The sequence below is a fragment of the Drosophila takahashii genome, chromosome 2R, assembly GCF_030179915.1.
Source record: "Drosophila takahashii strain IR98-3 E-12201 chromosome 2R, DtakHiC1v2, whole genome shotgun sequence".
In the NCBI taxonomy this organism is placed as follows: domain Eukaryota; kingdom Metazoa; phylum Arthropoda; class Insecta; order Diptera; family Drosophilidae; genus Drosophila; species Drosophila takahashii.
Genome location: NC_091679.1, coordinates 19,751,909 through 19,773,723, shown reverse-complemented (window position 1 = coordinate 19,773,723; position 21,815 = coordinate 19,751,909). Strand labels below are relative to the sequence as shown.

Below are 21,815 nucleotides of genomic sequence, written 5' to 3'. Positions count from 1 at the left end.
CAAAGAATATGTGTGGGAAATCTCAACCTTCTAGCTTTTGTAGTTTCTGAGATCTCAGCGTTCATACAGACGGACAGACAGACAGACAGACAGACAGACAGACAGACAGACGGACAGACGGACAGACGGACAGACGGACATGGCTAGATCTACTCGGCTAGTGACCCTGATCAAGAATATATATACTTTATGGGGTCGGAAACGCTTCCTTCTAGCTGTTACATACTTTTGCACGAATCTAGTATACCCTTTTACTCTACGAGTAACGGGTATAAAAATATAGATTGGCAACCCAAGAAATTCGAAAAGATTGCTAAAGATATCACATATCTTTTCCCGACAGAAGTAGAAGGTTAGATATTAAATTAGAGATTAAAAGACAACTGTAATAATAATTAAACTACAAAATATTTATAGGAGACATATTACCTCCCTATAAAAAACAAGAGAGCTGGAGGACTGCTGTACAGTAAGTACAGAAATTCATTAGCAAAGGCTAGATTATCTGTGGAAGAAGCATATGTTGACAATTTAGAAATTGATGCAGCTGATAGAGGTAATTGTGTTTCTACGAGTGAAATAATATGCAACTAAGATAATTTAAATATATGTATGTAGATGCCGAAGAATCCGACTATGGTTTTAACTGGCTACTTTGCAACAGTGATGGAACTGCGGACTTAGATGAAGTCTTTCCTCACTGGGAGAGTTCCTATAAAAACAGGTCTCAAATGCTCTCAAATTCAGACAATCTCGACAACGTTCTTAAGGAATGGCCAATACTTAAACAATCTTTTGGATTTAAATTGGTAAAAATCAAAAATTTCTTTCAAGTTTTCATATTTTCATAAAATTTTTGTTTAGATTAATTTTGATTTCAAACGGAAGTTCCCGGAAAAAGAATCGTTTCTTTTTGACAAATTTTTGACCTTTAAAGAGAAGTGCCTTCGAACTGCTGAGGGCCGAGTGAAAGAGTCGTTCAGCAATCAAATCCTAAAGTCTATCCATGGAGCTTCAGAAGGTAAATATATTCAGAAATTAATTTGAAAAGAGTTCAAATTATTTTCTTATATTTGAATTTTACAGAGTCTGTCAACGCTGGAATTTTTTTGATCATTCACGCGCTTTTAGTACCAACTGCGCGGCGGTCTCGCAGTACTCGCAACACTGCAAAAAAAATTTGCTCTAAGATCACCATCGCTGACTCTAGGAAGTCCTTCTTTGTAAGCTTCCCTACTGTCGGAGAGCTTATGTCTTACATCAAGACTCGGATAGACAACCTTTTTACCGAAAAGTGCACCTTGCAGCCTATAGTGTGCGGTATAGGACCTTCAGATTTGGAATGCAAGGAGTTCTTCGTTTACTTCGCCGACATATACTATAAGTTTGATAGCATTCTTAAAGCCACCTTCAAGATTTTTATGGTGTTAAATTTAAAATACCCCTTAGAGTCTAAGCTCGTGTGGTTGTTCGTACAGAACTATTTTTTTGATATACAGATCCCATCGGATGAAAAAAGTGCTTGCATTATATCATTAATCAATGATTTAAATACTGCAGCTTAAATTTGTTTATTATATCTCAATAAAAAAGACACAATGGAGCCCACTTTTTTTTGTAAGTTTTGCAGCATAACTTTAGAAAAGATGTCTTTATTTCTTAAACATATCAACGATAATCATAAATTTGAATTAAGCTTTTCGTGCGGTTTTGCCCAATGCTCTCAGTTATTTTCAACAATAATTCACTTAAAAAAACACATGAAAAATGAAGAAAAAAATTGGCACAAAATCCTATTGAGCAAACAATGAATACAGACGTCTTGCAATTAAACATAATAGAAGGGTATAATGACTTAAGTAACAGCACTGAAAGCCGGCAATTTCTAGGTGACTTTACTTCAATTCCTTTGTGTCACCAAGAGATAGATCCAATTAATCCCGGAGCGAGTACTTTACAAGAATCCGCTTTTAAATTGACTTTAAGTTCGTATGGAGACATGGGATTGCCAAGAAAAAGAGCAACGGAATTACAAGAAAACATACAGAGAAATTTAACACATCCTATTAAAAATGAATTAAAGCACATATTAAACAAGATCAAGGGAAATCAAGAAGCAGAAGCTGCCATATCAGATTTAATCACCTTTTGTAATAACCCGTTTAAAAAGATTAATTCTGAACATTTACTTATTCAAAAGCTTAAAAGTCTTAGCCTATGGTTTCCTGCAAGTAGAATAACTATTGATAAATCAATAAGACCCATACGGAAAAAAAATAAGCTTAGTCTTAGTTCAAGCAAAGCTGAAGGAGTGATATTTCCAATAAAGCTCTATTTAAAAAGTTATTTCGAAATACCAACTGTTTTCGATGACTTTATAAAACATTTTAATCTTTTAGGACAAACTCAATCATTAAAAAATTTTATAAACGGAAACATTTGGAATCGTCGCTATCCACACGCAACAGACATAGTCCGTTTACCGATTTTTTTGTACTTCGATAATTTCGAAACAAACAATCCCTTGGGAAACCATACGTTGCCCATTTTAGCTTCATATATATCATTACCGACAGCACCGCCTAATTATAAAGAAATATTTATAGCAGCCTTGTTTGAATCAAAGAATGTTAAAGAATTTGGAAACGATCGAATATTTTACAAGTTTGTTGAAGTCATAAATGATCTTAACGACAATGGAATATTTGTAACTACTTTACAAGGAAATAAACGAATGCTCTTTAGCTTAGACTTAATAATAGGTGATAATTTGGCTCTAAACTACGTTCTTGGCTTTTCCAGATCCTTTTCGAGTACTTATTTTTGCAGATTTTGCAAAATGCGAAAGGAAGATACTCATTATTCTTTTTTAGCTGATCCCTCACTTTTGAGATCAACAGATAATTATAATCAGGATTGTGAAGAATGCAATGTGACAGTATCAGGGGTGCGAGAAAATTCAATTTTTAATAAAATTCACAATTTTTCTATTTTGGATAATTATTCCACGGATTTACTACATGACGTTTTTGAGGGAATACTAAACTACGATATATGTCATATTCTTTTGTATTTTATAAATGAAAAGATATTTGATTTAGAGTTTTTTAACATTCGTAAGCAATCCTTTCAATATGGAGAGTCAGAAATTGGCAACACTTCAAGTTCCATTAATATTAATCATTTAAAAAATTTTAAGCTTAAAATGTCTGCAAGGGAAATGCTAGCATTAGTTCATCACTTTCCTCTTATGATTGCAGATAAGATTCCCTATGAAAACAGGGTATGGACATTTTTTCTTAATTTGTCAGAGCTTTTGGACCTTCTTTGCCTTTTTGAATACAAACCAGCCGATATTGCAAACTTACAAAACCACATAATTCTCCACAACAAGCAATATACCAAATTATTCAATGACACACTCAAACCGAAGCATCATTTCTTAAATCATTATCCGCAAATAGTAAAAATGTCTGGTCCTTTAAGATATCTTTGGACCTTTGCTTTTGAATCGAAGCATCGTGAACTGAAGTCGTACTGTAAAAATATAAATAGTCGAAAAAACTTGACTTATTCCATATCAGTAAAACACAACTTTAATTTTGCCAATAAGATTTTAAATTTTTCAAAAACAGAATTAAAGTTTAGCAAATCTTCAAGCCTTTTTGAAAACTCTATTCATAGTGAAACTTTTCAAGCTACTTTTCCCGATATAGACTTCTCTACAGCACGAAGTTTTTTATATGTATCCAAATATGGCTTCTGTTATAAACGTGGCTTTTTAATTTTTTTAAAAAAAGGATTGTGTTCTTTTTTTATTATTAATGATATAATATTACTTAATAAAAACACGTATTTATTTTGTCAACAATTGGAGACCCATTATGAAAAACATTATAATAGCTATGAAATTAGTGATAAGCTCGATTTTAAATTAATTAATATAAGCGCAGTACATAATCCCCCTGTACACATCCATAATATAAATTCGAAATCATATGTAAAACCTAAGTTTTTTTAGTTTAAGTAATGTGTACATATTCATAATTTATAGTTTATATTGTTTTATAGTTTAAGTAACATGTAAATAATAAATAAAAAAAATACTTATTTTCGTGTTTCATTGGATATGGGAACCTAAATCTATGCCGATTTGATATTGCCTAAAAATGTTTTTATTTAGGATATACATCGCCTAAAAAATAATAAATTTTAGACAATCATTGCCCAAAACTAACCCTATTTTATACTGCCTAAAAATCCCGATTAAGGCAATTTTATTGCCTAAAAATGACATTGCCTAAAAGTCCTGTTTTAGGCAATTTTATTGCCTAAAAATTATATTGCCTAAAATCCCGATTTAGGCAATTTTATTGCCTAAAAATGACATTGCCTAAAAGTCCTGTTTTAGGCAATTTTATTGCCTAAAAATTATATTGCCTAAAAATCCCGTTTTAGGCAATTTTATTGCCTAAAAATTATATTGCCTAAAATTTAGGCAAAAAATTCCTTGGGTCATTTTTTAGGTCAAATGACCTTAAATTTCAGGCAAATTTTTGACTTTTTAGGCAATGTTTTTTTCTGGGTGTATATATATGATGGACGTTGATGCACTACGAGAAGTACAAACAAGTGACCCAACGACACCAAGCACGTGCTTGTTACGCGCGGGGCCCTTTTGTAAATTTGGGCAAAAATGCGAGTTCGCGAGGAAGAATACATAAAACCAATAAAGACGGGACAAATAATGAAAAAAACATACAGTTAGGAGTGAAGCAAATGAGTTAAAATGTTAGTTTTTAATACCGGGATAGAAGTTGATGTGCAAGTTAAATGATAAAGAACGTTATAGTTATCACTATGGACGGCAGTCCATGTAGTGACGAAGCGCACCAGGAGAGTGTGCGAAGGCGACTACTATTATATAGCCGCAAAATTGAAAATCTGCTGTGATAGTCCGATCGTAATGAGTAATACACCAATCGAAAGGTATTGCAATAACTTAAAGGATTGCATACCAAGACTTTAAGAAAATCAATTGGCTTGGGAGAGAGAGCGGTGAAAGTGAAAAAATGAAAATTTCGAAATTTGGAGCTGTTGGGGCCGGTGGGGATAAATGCCCCCTCGCAATGTTTTAGTTGTATTCCTTTTGAAAATACCCGTCAAATGAGGGGTCATTTGTCAAAATCCGACGCTCCGTTCAAAAGTTATAGCCAAAATAAGATTTCCTTCTTCTTCCCAAAATGAAAATTTAATTCTGTTTGTCAGTTTGTCAGTTTGTCAGTTTGTCAGTTTGTCAGTTTGTCCAAAACATGTTTCTTAAGTTTTGAAAATTTAATATGACGTTCATCCCATCGATATAAAAAACTTTTGTTCTACCACTTTTGGAAAAACTCGCTAGTTTAGCGGGAAAACAGCTATAAATAGCTAAAATTCGGAAAACCGTAACTTCTATACTACTAAAGCTACAGACTTGTGCTGCATCTTGTTTGAAAGGTATTTTTAAAAGCTATAAACGCCTTCTATATGCAATTTGTGTAAATGTAATAATTAAAAAGATATGAACAAAAGACAATTTTTTAAAACTTTTTTTTAGCTTTTTTTTATTTTTCTCAAAAACGGCTCTAACGATTTTCTTGAAAACTTTAAACTGTATAGCCCTTGAGATTCCTTAAATTTTGGTATATAACACATTACTGTAAAAAGTCACGTTTAAAAGTTATTTTTATACGAAAATAGCCACTTTTGCCAGCTCGAACAACTAAAGCTTCCTGAGTATTGAATTTTGTGTGAGGGTATCCGAACTGTATTTTAGGGTCATGGAATCAGTAAATTTGCACTTAAGAGTTCCATATAGGAATCTTTTGTTCTACGACTTTTGGAAAAAGCCGCTACTTTAGCGGGAAAAAAGCTAAAAATGGCTAAATTTCGTTAGTTTGTAAGTTCTACACTACTAAAGGTACAGACATGTGCCATACCTCGTTTAAAAGGTATTTTGAAATACTTTTTAACTTAATTTGTTTAAATACAATGGCTTACAAATTATGATTGACCAATTTAAATTTAAATGTATATATTAGCTCCTATGAGAGCAAATGTAAACAAACAAAAACTTCTGATATCAAATAAAAACACCTCTTAACGAGGTAAAAAACTAGTGACGATCGCACCTTCAACATACAAAAGTTCTGATATCAACATTTGTGACGAAAAATTATTACACTCGTCATTAAATAGACTTTCTAATATTTTTTTATTCGGCACGCTGCAATAGAAAATGCCTGTGAAGGGAAAAAGGCTGGAATAGTCTGCTAGGGCGGGCCGAATGAGAAAAGATTAGAAAGTCTATTTAATGACGAGTGTAATAATTTTTCGTCACAAATGTTGATATCAGAACTTTTGTATGTTGAAGGTGCGATCGTCACTAGTTTTTTACCTCGTTAAGAGGTGTTTTTATTTGATTACATAGAACGCGAAAGGGCTCGTGCAGACCAAAATTTGATGTACATCGAGGTAAATTAAGAGGATGATAATTACGTGTTAGTCTAACGGGAACATTTAAAGTTAGGCGGCTAACAAGTTCTACAGAATCAATATCACCTCTTATAAGATTATGCATAAAAATGGTACCAAGCATTTTTCTACGATTTGCAAGTGTCGGTAAATTAAGCAATAATAATCTACTCTGGTAGGAAGGTAGCCTTACGTTTTGATCCCAGTTCAAACTACGAAGGGCAAAAAGGATAAATTTTTTTTGTACCGACTCTATACGGTCAATGTGGACTTGGTATTGTGGGCTCCAAACCGAAGAACAATATTCCAATATAGGACGGACAAGGGAGGTAAATAATAATTTGGTTATATAAGGGTCATCAAATTCTTTTGACCAACGCTTTATAAACCCAAGAACACTCATTGCTTTATTGACTGTCGACATTATGTGGCAGTCAAATTTAAGCTTCGGGTCCAGAAGAACACCTAAATCATTTACTGAATATATACGGTCAAGTGGCAAATTCTGAAGCGAATAACTTATAAAGGTAGGGGTAACCCTATAAAAGGTCATTACGTTGCATTTTAGGCAGTTCAAATTTAAGAGGTTATACTCACACCATACTTGAAAATGATCAATGTCTGATTGTAAGCCAAAACCAGACTCTATATTATTATATGTCAAACAAAGCTTAACATCATCAGCATACATTAGTACACGAGAATGTGTTACAATAGAGGGAAGATCGTTTATAAACAAAGTAAACAGCAAAGGGCCCAAATGACTACCCTGAGGTACTCCAGATGTCACATGGATCGTTTTTGAAACAGCGTTCTTAAATATAACCCTCTGAGTCCTCCCATTCAAGTAGCTTGAAATCCAAGTTAATAGATTACATGGAAACCCAAGCAAATCTAATTTGAATAAAAGAAGAGGTGGTTAACAGAGTCAAAGGCTTTACTGAAATCTGTATATACAACGTCAGTCTGCATTTTATTGTTAAATCCATTTATTACAATTGATGACAATTCAAGTAGGTTGGTGGTAGTCGATCTTCGCTTAACAAAACCGTGCTGACACGGTGATATTAGCGAGGAACATAAATGTTGCAAATGAGAAGTGGTAATACGTTCAAAGGCTTTTGGAATAGCCGACAATTTAGAAATACCTCTATAATTCTGGGCATCCGCCTTCGCACCCTTTTTGTGAAGTGGAATAATAAAAGAATCGTTCCAGATAGTTGGAAAAACTGATGATGAAATAGACAATTGAAAAAGTTTAAGAATAGGTTTGCAGATAGTTGATGCACAAAACTTAAGCACACACCCTGGAAGTCCATCAGGACCGGGAGAATAAGTTGGCGTTGTTGATGTTAAATCTCTTAAGAGAGAACTTTCGGTAATTATAGGGGAAAAAATACAATTTGCCCTATTTAAAGGATTACGGTAATTTGATTCTGACCATGAAGAAGAGCTATAAGTAGTTTGGAAAAAGTCAGAGAATAAATCAGCAATTTCAGAGTCAGTCGATGCCTCCATTGAGTTAAATCGAACCGATGAAGGCAAAGCTGATGACTTACGCTTTGCGTTGACAAAGTTATATTTCTGGTCTAGGCCATACTAAGTTTTGCCTGGCGCCAACTGACGTTTTCATTGGGAAGTTTGACATCCCTGCAGGAAACGGAATCAGTTTTGGACCAGTAAAATACTAGTTGGGTCAAGAAGGTTGTGAGGAGTTAAATAACTCCGCACAAATAAACACAAGAAATACATGGAGAACTACATGGAGACCGGCCGCACTTTGGACTTTAGTGTAGTGCCGCGTGCAGAGGGCGAAAGGTCGAACGGTAAACCGTGCACTTTGGACCCTGAAGTGGAGAGTTGGGAGAGTATCAACCCAGAGAGAGAGAGTGCAAAGAGAGTCGTCAGAGCGAGACGGCACTAGCCTGAGGGAGAGACGAGAGAGCGCAGGCGTGCCGTGAGCAAGGAATTAACGGTACAGCGCCGCACTTTGGACCCTAGAGTGGTGCCGTGCGCAGAGGGCGAAAGGTCGAACGGTAAAACCGTGCACTTTGGACCCTGAATTGGAGAGATGAAAAGGAGAGGCCGAGGATTAACGGGACCCGGAGGCCTATATAAGCGGGCTCTGCGCTGGAGTCGGCACCAGTCATCGAGCATCAAATCGCGAGTGAACAACGTTTAGTAAAGTCAAAGTCAAGGAGAAACCGCCGTGGAAAACCAGCAAGGAGCAAGATCGCTACGTCAAGACGTTCGGGACCAAGCAAGTCTCCGAATTGCGACTCAGGTAGCTGAGGTCCTTCAAGGCAACGCACGGCTAAGTCTGCAGAACATCAAGGTTGGCCGTAGTACCGACCATCACGACCATATCGGCTGTGATACCGATTAGTCCGGCTAAGTTGGCTGTAATACCGACTGGTCCGACTACATTGGCTGTGATACCGGTTGGTCTAACTATATTGGCTGTGGTACCGATTAGTCCGGCTAAGTTGGCTGTAATACCGGTCAGTTGGCTGCATTGGCTGTAAATACCGATCAGGCTAGCTGTGCCGGCTGTAATACCGACTAGTCCGACTACATTGGCTGTAATACCGATTAGTCCCGCTGCGTCGGCCGTAGTACCGATCAGTTGAGCAGAACGTGGGCAGACTTAGCAGGGCATCCCGACCAGCAGAGTGTGGGCACGAGCAGCGGACTTCAAGGGAGCAACGCAGGACAACGCAGCAACGAGTCGCCCAGGACATCGACGAGGACCAGCATCCAGGGACCGTGCCGAGAACCAGGCATCAGGTACGATCGCACCAGCCAGGAGGGAAGGTTAGGGTGGAACGTTCGTCTTTCTCTGGGCGTTTGCTACAGGGACTGCTGGCGTAAACCGGCCGTAGTACCGGAGCGTCAAAGGAAACTGAGTAGGCGTCTGGCGGGACCAGCCGGGACAGAGCAAGGGACAGGAGACTGCGGCTGGCAGGACGAAGGTCTTGCGAGCGTGGTGCCTGTTCACCCTAGTCTGGGAACGGTGACGCTTCCCTAAGCCCAACGACCCAACTCCACGCCCTCGTCGACGAGTGGCAGCGAGAGTACCCGGATCATCCCGGAGCATCCCGGAGCACCTGCAGCGAGGAACCACCGAGCGGAATAGCAGGAGCATCGTCAGCACGAGGCACAACAATTCTTGTAACCCTGAGCCGTAAATAAACGCCTCTTTGAACCGAGTTCTGAAGTGTTTTACTGTTAACCGGGCGGTCACGTTTATATAAATTTGGTGGGACGAACACACAAATCTACTGAGCTAGCCGCACGATCTTCGTAGCGAGCAAACCACGAAAATTAGTTCGTTACATCTGGCGCCCAAAACGTGATTGTCCCGGCAGTAAAAACAAATACAAATCAGAATGGGGAAGAGTTGGATTTACCGTCTGAAGAAAGAGGACTTTGCCCATGTCTCACAGAGGTTAAACATTAGTCTGGAAGGCAGATCGGAAGACATCAGAAAGGCATTGTCCGAATATTATTCACAGACTGAGAACGACCCCAAGCTAGTCGATATCTGGGCCGAGCTTGAAGCAAAATACGGCGACAGGCCAGGCACCAGTATAAAGATAACAAACGCCGAGGGCGAAGATCTATTGGAAAGTTTGAGCGTCGAAAACATGCAGAAGGAGGCACAAAAGAGAGAGCCAAGCCAGGAAAGGCAAAAGGCAACGCAAAAGACAGAACCGACACCGACCTCTACACCCAGCAACCCAGATTATGCCAAAGTCGCGAAGCAGGTCAGAGAATGGTCTTTCAGATTCGATGGCACAGAGAAAACACTCGAATTCCTGGAGCAGGTGGAATGGTCCGCGAATACCTACGGGTTGGATTTGAATTTAATACCTCGAGCGATGCCTGAGCTACTTCAAGGAAGAGCATTAAAATGGTTCATCTCAAACAACCGGCACTGGAAAACATGGATAGAATTTATGGAGAGTTTCCAAACATTCTTCCTACCCAGAGGATATTTTGCCAAACTAGAGGACCAGGTGAAGGCTCGGAAGCAGGGATTCAGGGAGCCGTTCAAAGATTACATGGTGGAAATGCAAACCATGGTAAGACCGCTCGGGTATAGTCCGGAGAAAATACTCGAGATCATAAGGGAAAACAGCACACCAGACCTAAGAATTTCCCTCCGAGCATACAAAGTCGACAACCTGGAAGCCCTCATGATCCTGGCCGACGAGTACGAAGAGCTGGAAAAAGAGCGGGAAGCGTTCTCCCATGAGAACAAATTCAGCAGGACAAAGACAACATTCCCAGAACAGGTCACGTGCAGAAGGTGCGACGACAACGCTAGACAAGACATGCCAGCCACCAACCAGCGGATCCCGCCGAACTTACTCCACCAAGGACATCCGATCAGCACCCTATGGAGACCACCGATCACAACTCAGAGGTCACAAGGCACAGGCAGAGCCGAAACCCACATCAATGATCCACAAGAGGCCTGTCGCAAATGTGGAGGACACGGCCATTGGGCACGAGGTTGCCGGAACCAGCGGATATTGTTCTGCTGGATATGCGGAAAAGTCGGAGTGAGATGCATGGAATGCTGCCAGAGAGCGGGAAATGGCCAGCGATCCCAGCCGCAGAGAGGCGAGCGGGGGTCGCACGCGGATACCTCTCCAATCTAACTGGCAGGCTAATCGAAGAGGAGCAGCAGTTGTCCGCAGCGGTGACGATTGGTGGGAATTCGTACAAAGCCACAATTGACACCGGGGCAACAGCGAGCTTTATTAGCGAAGAGCTGGCGGACAATCTGGCTGCTCTGGGAAAGATTACACAGACGAGACCGCAAGTTAGGTTGGCAGACGGGAGGTACAGCGAAGTAGGCGCACAGCTCGAGGTAGAAGTCGAATTCGGCAACAAACGACTGACCATGAGCCTGCTGATATTACCAGGGGTAGTAGACGCATTGGTGCTGGGATGGAACTTTCTCACACAAGTTGGCGCTGAGATAAAGTGCGCAGGTCACGAAATCCGCATACCGGCCAGGAACAGACACAACGGATGGCTGGAGGAAAAATTGTCGGTGGCTGTTGTTCAAGAAAACCGCGAGGAAGGAAACATCGAGCAATTCCTAGAAGCAGAGCTGGCAGAATTCCGAGCCATGAGCGGAACTTCGAACGTGGCCGAGCACCAGATCACCATGAAGGACGACAAACCCATAAAACAAAGATACTACCCTAAGAACCCCAAAGTTCAAGGGGAGATCAATGCAAAGGTGGACGAACTTCTGGAAATGGGTTTCATAGAACACTCGAAAAGCCCGTATAGCTCTCCCATAGTGATGGTGAAGAAAAAAACCGGCAAGTGGAGATTGTGCGTCGACTTCCGACAGATAAACGCAAAATCGGTGAAGGACGCGTACCCAATGCCACGTATCAACTACATCCTGGACCAACTACGAGAAGCACGCAATATCAGCAGCCTGGACTTAAAGGATGGATACTGGCAGATTCCGCTGGAAGAAGCAAGCAGAAAGTTCACGGCGTTCACTGTGCCAGGAAAGGTGCTCTTCCAATGGAGAGTGATGCCATTCGGATTACACTCGGCATCCGCAACGTTTCAACGGGCCTTGGACCAAGTGATTGGACCAGAGATGTCTCCTCATGCGTTTGCCTATCAGGACGACATAATCGTCATCGGACGCACTCAGCAAGAACACAAGGACAATCTTAGAGAAGTGTTTCGGCGTCTGAAGGAGGCGAACCTGAGAATAAACCCCGAGAAGTGTCAATTTTTCAAAAAGGAGCTGCTGTACCTGGGACATCGAGTTACAAGCCAAGGAATTGGCACAGACCCAGAGAAGGTTGCTGCCATAGCCCAGTTAGAACCACCTGCAACCGTCCGCGAGCTAAGGCAATACCTGGGAGTGGCATCGTGGTACCGACGATTTGTACCGGACTTCGCACGCATCGTTAAGCCGCTCAACGACCTACTTGGCAAGGGCGTGAAATGGGTGTGGACGCAAGACCATCAACAGGCATTCGAGGAGGTGAAGGCGAGGCTGGTAACTGACCCAGTGCTAGCATGTCCAGATTTTGGAAGAACATTCATCCTGCAAACGGACGCCAGCGACTACGGCATAGGGGCGATTCTGACACACAACACGGAAGACGGCGAGAAAGTTATCTCATACTCCAGTCGAACGTTAAACGGAGCCGAGAAAAACTATTCGACAACGGAAAAAGAGTGCTTGGCCATTGTCTGGGCAATTCGAAAACTAAGGCCCTACCTGGAAGGCTACCACTTCAAGGTGGTAACGGATCACATGGCACTGAAATGGCTGAACAGCATTGAAAGCCCATCCGGAAGAATCGCCAGGTGGGCCCTTGAGTTGCAACAATACGACTTTGAGATTGCGTACAGAAAGGGCCAATTGAACGTGGTAGCCGACGCACTGTCCAGACAGCCGGTGCCGGAAAACCTCCGGAGAGCAAAAGAATTGGTACCAATTAAGGAATGCAACTGGATCAGAGACATGCGTGAGAAAATAAATGCTCGGCCGCAGAAATTCCCAGACTACGTGTTCGATGGCGAAACGCTGTACAGGCAGATCCCACACAGAGCCGGCAACGAAGATGTGGTGGCCTGGAAGCTATGCGTCCCTACAGATCTAAGGGAAACGGTCCTACAAGAAAATCACGACTCCCCAGCGGCCGGCCATGTAGGAAGCCGGAGGACGATTGCCCGTCTAGCGGCCAGATACTACTGGCCAGGAATGCAAAGGGACGCAAGAGCATACGTTCGGAAATGCGAAGAGTGCCTAAAATATAAACCTAATCAGAGACAAGCGGCGGGGAAAATGCTGACTCAAATCCCGGAAGAACCATGGGCAACGGTGTGCGCGGATTTTGTCGGCCCTCTGCCAAGATCGAAACACGGTAACCAAATGTTGTTGGTGCTAATCGACCGGTTCTCAAAATGGACAGTGTTCGATCGCGGCCGAACTTGTTTTATGTTCACCGGGCGCAGTACAAGAATAAGAAGTCGGCTTTAGAATGTAGGTATAAATTTATTTGGAGAAAAAGCGGCGCGTGATGTGCGTCGTCGTCGAGAGTATTTTTGTAGTAGACTTTTAGCTTAGAAGCCACGTTATGCAACACTAGGTGGGAGTTGCAACGCGTTAGCCCTAGCTTACAGAGTTGCCATACAGTTACATTGATTTAACTAAGTTTACGTTATATTCAAATGCTCCTCCGACATACTCCCCTCGTTGAAAGAACGCAGATCTTTCAATTACAATCAAAAGGAAGAGGAGCTAATTTATGAATTGCCCTACGCAGGGGGCCTTTAGCGGTATGCAGATCCACGACTCGTACTCGGTGGTCTCGTCCGTAAGTAACTCCAGTGACTCTTGCTAGGTTCCAGCATCGAGGAGGAAGGTTGTCCTCGTGCACGATGACGAGTTGACCGACCTGGATGTTGGCTTGCGGCTTGGTCCACTTGCCGCGAACTTGAAGAGAATGGATGTAGTCCCTTCGCCACCTGCGCCAAAAGTGTTGATTGATGAATGTCACGCGTTGCCATCTGGTTAGATAGCGCAACTTGGAGTCGTCGTCCTCCTCTGTTGGGTTATAGAGAGATTCATCTGGTGCAGACAATAAAGCTGACCCAATTAGGAAATGGGCCGGCGACAATGCAGCTCCATCATTTGGGTCGTCCGATACTGGCGCAATGGGGCGTGAATTCAATATGGCTTCGACTTCTGCGAGGACGGTCAGGAGCTCTTCGTATGTAAAGTTTGCTTCTGCGATGTTTTTCATCAGGAGCGTTTTAGCTGATTTGACAGCCGCCTCCCAGAGGCCGCCGAAATGTGGGGCTCTGGGAGGGATGAAACAGAATGAGAATCCCTTGCGAGCGCTGTATGACTCTAGAAGACTGATGGATTCAGGCTCCAGTAATGCAGTTTGGAACTCCTTCATTTTGTTGGCAGCTCCCACGAAGTTTTTTGCGTTATCGCAGTAGATGCGTTGCGGTAACCCACGCCGGGCAATAAACCTTCGAATGCAGGATAAGAAAGCATTAGTTGTAAGCTCGGAAACTAGTTCGATGTGGGTAGCCTTCGTTGCAAAGCACACAAATATTGAAGCGTAAGTTTTGTACGGGGACTTGCTTCGAATTTTGTATGAGGTCAGGAAGGGACCGCAAAAATCGACGCCTGACACCAGGAACGCTCGTTCGCCGACAAGTCGATCTGGAGGGAGATTTCCCATGATCTGGGACATAAGGCGCGGCTTGTAGTGGAAGCAGTGAGTGCATTCCCGTACCACTTGACGCACTAACGCTCTGCCGTTGATGACCCAAACGTTTTCGCGAAGTAAGGAAAGCAAGACTTTCGGTCCTGCATGTAGGTTGGAACGGTGAAGGAACTCGACGTATAGCCGTGTAAAGCGATGCTGTTTTGGCAAAATGGCTGGATGCTTAGCGCTGTATGGCAGATCGGAATTATCCAGTCTTCCCCCTACTCTCACCAGGATCAGGATTGCATTGCCGATATGCATTTTGTCTAAATACGGAGTCAGTCCTTGAAAGCTAGACTTTAATGGCTTGTCATTCAGTAATAAATTGATCTCTGTGCTATATAACGTTTGCTGAATTTGTGCTACGATTCTCCAAAACGTTTGATTTAGCTCGATCGCTGGCACGTGTACTACATTTTGAACAGTTGAATGTCTAGCTGCAGGGACCCTATTAAATACTCTAAAAATGAAGGATAGCGTACGCAGGATACGAAAGTATGACGATGACCGCTCGATAAGATCATCTAGAATGCTGGGTACTACAATAGCACTCGAAGTTTCGACTATCATAGATTTGGGTTGCATCTCGATTGATGACTGGAGGGGTGGATTTACTGGATTAGGCAGACAAGGCCATTCGCTTTCCGACCTTTTCAGGAAGTCGGGTCCAGTAAACCACATGTTGTGCTCAAGATCCTTTACTGAGCATCCTCTGGATACGATGTCCGCAGGATTTTTGCTTGTTGATACGTAGCGCCATTCAACATCTTGTGTGTACGACTGAAGCTCAGAGATCCTGTGAGATTCAAAAGTTGGCAATTGCGACGAGTGTTTCCCAAGCCACTGTAGAACGGTCTTCGCATCGGTCCAAAAGTATACCTTTGAGATGTAAGGCTCGAGTTTGTGTTTGAACTTTTGATATGTTCTATTAAGCAGCACGGCTGCAGAGAGCTCAAGCTTTGGGATTGACAATGATTGAATTGGAGCGACTCTTGACTTTGCAACTAATAAGCTGACCTTTACTACACCATTGATTATGCTGCGAATGTAAAGGCAGCAGCCGTATCCTCGTTTGCAGGCGTCCGCAAATCCGTGAAGCTCGCTTTGGTATTGTTGTGAGGTTGATACATATCGTGGAATTTTCACTGTGGATAAGTTTCGCAAGTCATTTTTCAAGTTGTCCCAGACGATTCCGAGATCGTTGGGAATTGGCTCATCCCAAGAAAGTTTGCGGATAACTAAATCTTGAATGAACGTTTTGCAATTCATGAGGACGGGCGCGATAAGTCCAAGCGAATCGAATATTCGTGATACTTCTGATAGGATGGTCCGTCTAGTAGAAGTCGAAGAAAACTCGAATTTGAACTGGAAAATGAATACGTCGTCTGATGGCTGCCATGCTAGTCCAAGCATTTTCGTTGATTTCAATTCCTCCAGCTGCATTGAAATTTCGCCGTCTGATGAATTACCTAGTATGGGTGAATTACTGTTGAATTTGGTCATCGTCAATCCAGCCTGACTTAGCATTTTTGAGACTTCCGTTTTCTTCTGTAGTGCAGTGTCTATATCGTCTGCGCCTGTAAGAAGATCATCGACATATAGATCAGTTCGGATTACTGCAGCGGCGAGAGGATATTCTAATTCGTTTAACTTGGCTATGTGAAACAGACTCCGAATGGCAAGGAAGGGAGCTGCTGAGACACCGTAGGTCACCGTATTTAGTTGGTAGGTCTGTAGAATGTCTGTATCGTTTTCTCTCCAGAGAATTAGCTGAAATTTTCTATCTCGCTCGTCAATTACAAATTGGCGATACATCTTTGAGATGTCACCTGATAAAGCGTAACGATTGAGCCGAAATGAAAGCAATGTCGTGATTAAATCTTGTTGTATTGTGGGTCCTACCATTAGAATTTCGTTTAATGCTACGCCGGAAGAAGATTTTGCGCTGGCATCAAACACTACTCGTAGCTTAGTGGATAGGCTCTGGGGCCGTAACACGCAATGGTGGGGAATAAAGAAATGGGGCTCACTTTTGTCAACGTCGTGTATGAGTGACATGTGACCTGTTGTGATGTATTCGCGCATGAATTGAACATATGATTCCTTTAAGGACTGATTGTTATTTAGCCTACGTTCGAGTAGGGAAAAACGTTTGGCGGCGCTGTCGTATGATTGGCCTAACGTTTGGGGTGATTCCTTAAATGGAAGTCGAACGGTAATGCGACTGTTGGATCCAACAGCAACTGTGTTCTCGTAATGCTGTTCACAGAGCTGTTCTTCTTCGGTAAGAGTTTGTCGTGGCGTTTGATACTCTTCCACTTTCCAAAAGTGTGAAAGGATTTCATCTAGAGATGGTTGATTTTGAACGAAATTGCATTTGTAGCGCTCAGGCTCAGTAGGCAACATCGTACTTCCACCAACTACCCATCCGAAACTTGTATTGATGAGCGTGGGCATTTTCGTACCCATTGTGCATTTTCCAACTCGGATGGCTTCGAAGAATCCTTCAATTCCGATCAAAATGTCGATTTTGCTGGGTTGAAAGAATGTTGGATCAGCTAGTACGATTCCTTCTGGCATATTCCATTCAGTTATGTCAACGCCCTTACTAGGTTGTTGAGCACAAATGGATGCGATCACCGCGAAATTGGATGTCCATTGAAAGTCCGAAACTCGTGATTTTAGAGTTGTATGTACGCTGTAATTGATTTGCCTTGAGGTGTCAGAAATACCACTGATCGCTTGGCTGACGCGGCATTTTGATAACTGCAGACGCTTCGCAGTCTCCTCCGTGATCAAGTTAAGTTCCGAACCTGAATCTAATAACGCTCTGACTATCTGAAACTGGCCGTTTCCGTCCTTGATATGGACTACCGCTGTTGGTATGAGACTTCTCTTTGCGGTACGTGCTAGAAGAGAAATCTGCGGTGCCTGCGGTGCTGTTGCTTGACTCTGATGTAAAACTGTTGACCGACCCTCGATGGATGCGACCTGCCCTTGATTTCGTGAGAATTCATGCAGGAGAGTGTGATGCGCTGTTTGGCAGACTCTGCACCTCGAATTAGATGAGCATTCGGTTGCAGTGTGAGATTTCCGTAAGCAGTTGAAGCAGAGGGGTGTATTTTTTGCGAAATCCTTCCGTTGAGCTAAGTTTAATTTAGCAAAGGCCTTGCAATGAGATATATAGTGAGTGGCTGACTCACAGTAAACGCAACTAGCCTGTGTAGTAACAAATGCCTTCGGCAATGAACTTGGTAATGACTTCGGCTTCTGACACCAATCACTTTGGCGACCTTCTAGGAACTGGCATCGGTGTGTAAGTGTTTTACAAAAGTCGTCCCAATTGGGTAGCTCGTCGAAAGATTGTTTTTCATCGTAGCTGAGACGAGTATCTGCGTCCACTTTTGCCAGAACCAAGTTGATCATTATCGCGTTCATAATATCATCCGCGCTGCCCAAAGAAAGGAGAGATCCTCGGATAGCTGACGATGTATCAATTAGCCGCTGAAGTCCTGCCGCATCTGGCTTGACGATCGCTGGAAGGTTGAATAGGTTCGTGATGGAATCTAAAAAGATAAGTACGCTATTATCATAACGCTCCTTGAGTCGATCGAATGCCTTGGAGTAGTTATCTTCAGTCACTTGATACGCACTGACTACTTCAAGTGCTGGTCCTGACAAACAGTTTAGCAAATAATTGAATTTGTCGATTTGAGGAATTATGGGATCACTATGTACAAGATTAATGAACGCTCCCTCGAATCGTTTGTAGTTGCTGTAGGTTCCGTCGAAGTTTGGCAACTTTAAACTTGGCAACCGGGATTGATGTGCGCTTGCTGTTGTATTGAGAAAGGTAGACTCGTGAAGGCTCGTGCGCCGTTGTTTGTTGATGAGGAATTTTAATTTGCTTTTTGTCTCAACAAATAAGATTTCACCCACTGCGCGTCCGTCGTCGTCAATGTCTAATTCTTCGATTCTAGTTTGCAGCTGGGATAACTGCCGAAAATATGCCTCTAGAATCTGCACATTGCAGTCTAGGGATTCCGCCGTTTCATTTGAGTTGGATTCTACGCGGTCAGCTAAACGTTTGATATTGTCCTCGACCTTTGATCGTTGTTGCCGCAGTGAAGGTAGCTTCTCGTTGTTGGTCGCGTCGCCTTTGTTGTTTGGACTCATGGCGTTGAGCTTGACTATAAATTTTGGAACGACTATATAAAGGGAATGGTCTACAGCTCGAAAAAGAACCGTTCTGCTATCGGGAATTAGTTTACCCTAATCTGTACCTAAAGTGCAGCTCGGCGTTAGAAAATTGGCAAATACGTAGACACAAATTCAGCCAAGGTACTTAAGCAGCTGTAAAGCGTATGTATGTATTTATTTTTGGCGGTATGCGAATATGGGAACAGAGATAGATGACAATGTTTGTATGTGTGTACTCACGGCACGCTTTCACGTGTGTTTGTATGTGTGTGCGGTAACGGAATTTTTCGTCCGTGTTTGTGCACAAGTTGACCACTGCACGTGGCTGCAAATCGCTGACTGGGAGAGGGAAGAAGTTATGCAATCTTGGCGCAATGGTGGTCCAGAAAGATTCCGTGCTTCGTGCTCCTCAACGCTGGCGATGATCCAGAATATGGTTGACCTGTCTCCAGACAGGCGGACAATGCTGCTGATGTCTCTCCGTCAATTCCGGTAAGCTGACTCGTTCGCTGTTGACTGCCGCTGTCGTCGCCCGTGGTTGGTGCGATGCGCTGGACGCTTTTCCAAATCTAAGACCAATTCTGAACCTCCGCTTATTCTGTACTGCGTCCTGTCACGGTCGCCAAAATGTTCGATCGCGGCCGAACTTGTTTTATGTTCACCGGGCGCAGTACAAGAATAAGAAGTCGGCTTTAGAATGTAGGTATAAATTTATTTGGAGAAAAAGCGGCGCGTGATGTGCGTCGTCGTCGAGAGTATTTTTGTAGTAGACTTTTAGCTTAGAAGCCACGTTATGCAACACTAGGTGGGAGTTGCAACGCGTTAGCCCTAGCTTACAGAGTTGCCATACAGTTACATTGATTTAACTAAGTTTACGTTATATTCAAATGCTCCTCCGACAGACAGAATTGGTGCCATTACGAACCGCAACAGCAGAAACCCTGCAAAAGGCGTTTAGAGAACGAATAATCGCCCGGTTCGGAGTTCCGAAAGTGGTGATTACGGACAACGGGGTTCAGTTTGCCAGTCGGGCATTTAAGAAGTTTCTTCACGACATGGGAATAAAACAACAATTCACGGCACCATACACCCCTCAAGAAAATCCCACCGAGCGCGCGAATCGAACCGTAAAAACCATGATCGCACAGTTTGCCGGACAAAATCAAAGGAACTGGGATGAAAAATGGCCAGAAATAATGCTAGCAGTGAACTCAAGCGTATCCGAGTCCACAGGATACTCGCCGTCCTTTCTGACGCAGGGCAGAGAACCACGGTTGCCAAACGCGCTGTATGATAGAGAAACACTGGGCACAGGAAGACAGACAGAGTCACCAGAGGGGAACGCCGAAAAACTAAAAGAAATCTTCGAAGTTGTCCGACGAAATTTAGAGAAGGCAGCGCAGGATCAAGCCAGACACTACAACCTCAGAAGGAGACAGTGGAATCCACGGATCGGCGACATCGTCTGGGCCAAGGAGCACCATTTATCTAAAGCGGCAGAAGGTTTCGCGGCCAAACTAGCGCCAAGATATGATGGTCCATATCAGGTGGTCGATTTTGTATCCCCCGTAATCTGCAAAATTCGCCACCAGAGAAACAAGAAGGAACGCACCGTGCATATCAGCGACCTAAAGCACCAAGAATATGCAGGAGAAAAGATCGAGGACAGAGATACGAGCGGGTCTCAAGCAGCAGAAGGATCGGGATTACAAGAAGCCGTTTAATCGTCAGGACAAGCCGGAGTCAACGGAAAGGGGAGGTGGACAGACAGAAAAGGTCATTTAATCGTCAAGCGAATACAGAACCACCAGAGTCCAAGTCCGCATTAGGCAGCAGCATCCGTTTAATCGTCAGGCAAAAGCCGGAGTCAACAGAGCACGCCACACACTAAGACGCTGATCGTTCTAGCACACACCTGAGTCAACGACGAACAAAGGAACAGGATTACAAGTAGCCGTTTCTTCGTCAGGCCGAAGCCGGAGTCAACGGTCCAAGCCAAGCCGCTACATTTGAACACAGTCGTAGAAGCACGCAAGTCATATTTTAAACCACAACTCTGTGCCAACAGCCACGATCCAAGGATTCACTCGTCGTCTGAAGAAAGGGGGGAGACAGTAAAGCTCAATAGCTATACTGTAGCCTGCCAAGCAACCTAAGAAAGCAAAATCTTTGCGAAAGCTGAAGGCTGAAAGAAAAGCAGAGGGTGAATACAAGTGTGCAACGAAAGCCAACTCACCACGGCCCATGGACAGAGAACAACCAACCAGACCAACAGGCAGCTACAACCGGTAGGGGCATTGACCCCACCTCAAGGGCAGCAAAGGACATAAGGGCAATATGGCTGGAGCTGAAAAGGGATGGAAAATTAGAACACAAAAACAAACATCCAGAAACTGCACTTACCAAGTCATTTTTGCCAATTCACCATATACTTAGGGAAGGGGGCGCCAGCGATATTTGGCGGTCGATTGGCACTATCGTGTAACAGCCGATCGATGGGCACGAAACAATGGAAATATCGGCATATGGAGGGTCACTCTAATAAACATCGCGATGTTTAGGTGGCAACGCCGCCCAAGGCGATATCGATAGGCGAGTCATGTTATCGATCGCAAGAGATTAGTGTGACCAGGACGAGCTACCGAAGACCGCGAATCATACTAGAGCGGGATATTTAAATTTCAACGGCAACAGTAGAAATCAAGAAATGTTGCATCAACGAGGGAGCATCGTGGGAGAAAATCGTGACAAACGGATCGGCGCAGTCTAACTCAAAAAGGAGCTGTAGGCGTCGATAGAAGGATCGTGGAGACTCAAGGGCGA

The 21,815-nt window shown here is 43.0% G+C and overlaps 2 protein-coding genes and 1 long non-coding RNA gene across 6 annotated transcripts in view; 1 reads left to right on the top strand and 2 right to left on the bottom strand.

The window, feature by feature from the left end:
* Gp210 (nucleoporin 210) overlaps positions 1–21,815 on the bottom strand; it is a 268,597-nt gene that overhangs the window by 119,774 nt on the left and 127,008 nt on the right. The window lies entirely within an intron of this gene.
* Positions 420–4,070, top strand: LOC108066721 (uncharacterized). Its single transcript, XR_011417911.1, has 4 exons — positions 420–556; positions 619–809; positions 865–1,021; positions 1,087–4,070. It is a non-coding gene; the product is annotated as an uncharacterized lncRNA (long non-coding RNA).
* Positions 13,238–21,765, bottom strand: LOC138912390 (uncharacterized). Of its 2 annotated transcripts, XM_070213160.1 has the most exons (3): positions 21,396–21,765; positions 21,232–21,339; positions 13,238–21,177 (listed from the first exon to the last, which is right to left on the bottom strand). In XM_070213160.1, exon 3 carries the CDS (start codon positions 18,966–18,968, stop codon positions 13,785–13,787), a length of 5,184 nt encoding a protein of 1,727 aa, XP_070069261.1. In that variant the 5' UTR covers positions 18,969–21,177; positions 21,232–21,339; positions 21,396–21,765; the 3' UTR covers positions 13,238–13,784. The 2 variants fall into 2 exon arrangements, with proteins under 2 accessions (XP_070069261.1, XP_070069260.1); XM_070213159.1 differs by having other exon boundaries at positions 13,238–21,339; positions 21,396–21,764.

Bases quoted from the DNA above. Each gene is read 5' to 3' on its own strand.
- LOC138912390 (XM_070213160.1), bottom strand. From the start codon at position 18,968: ATGAGTCCAAACAACAAAGGCGACGCGACCAACAACGAGAAGCTACCT.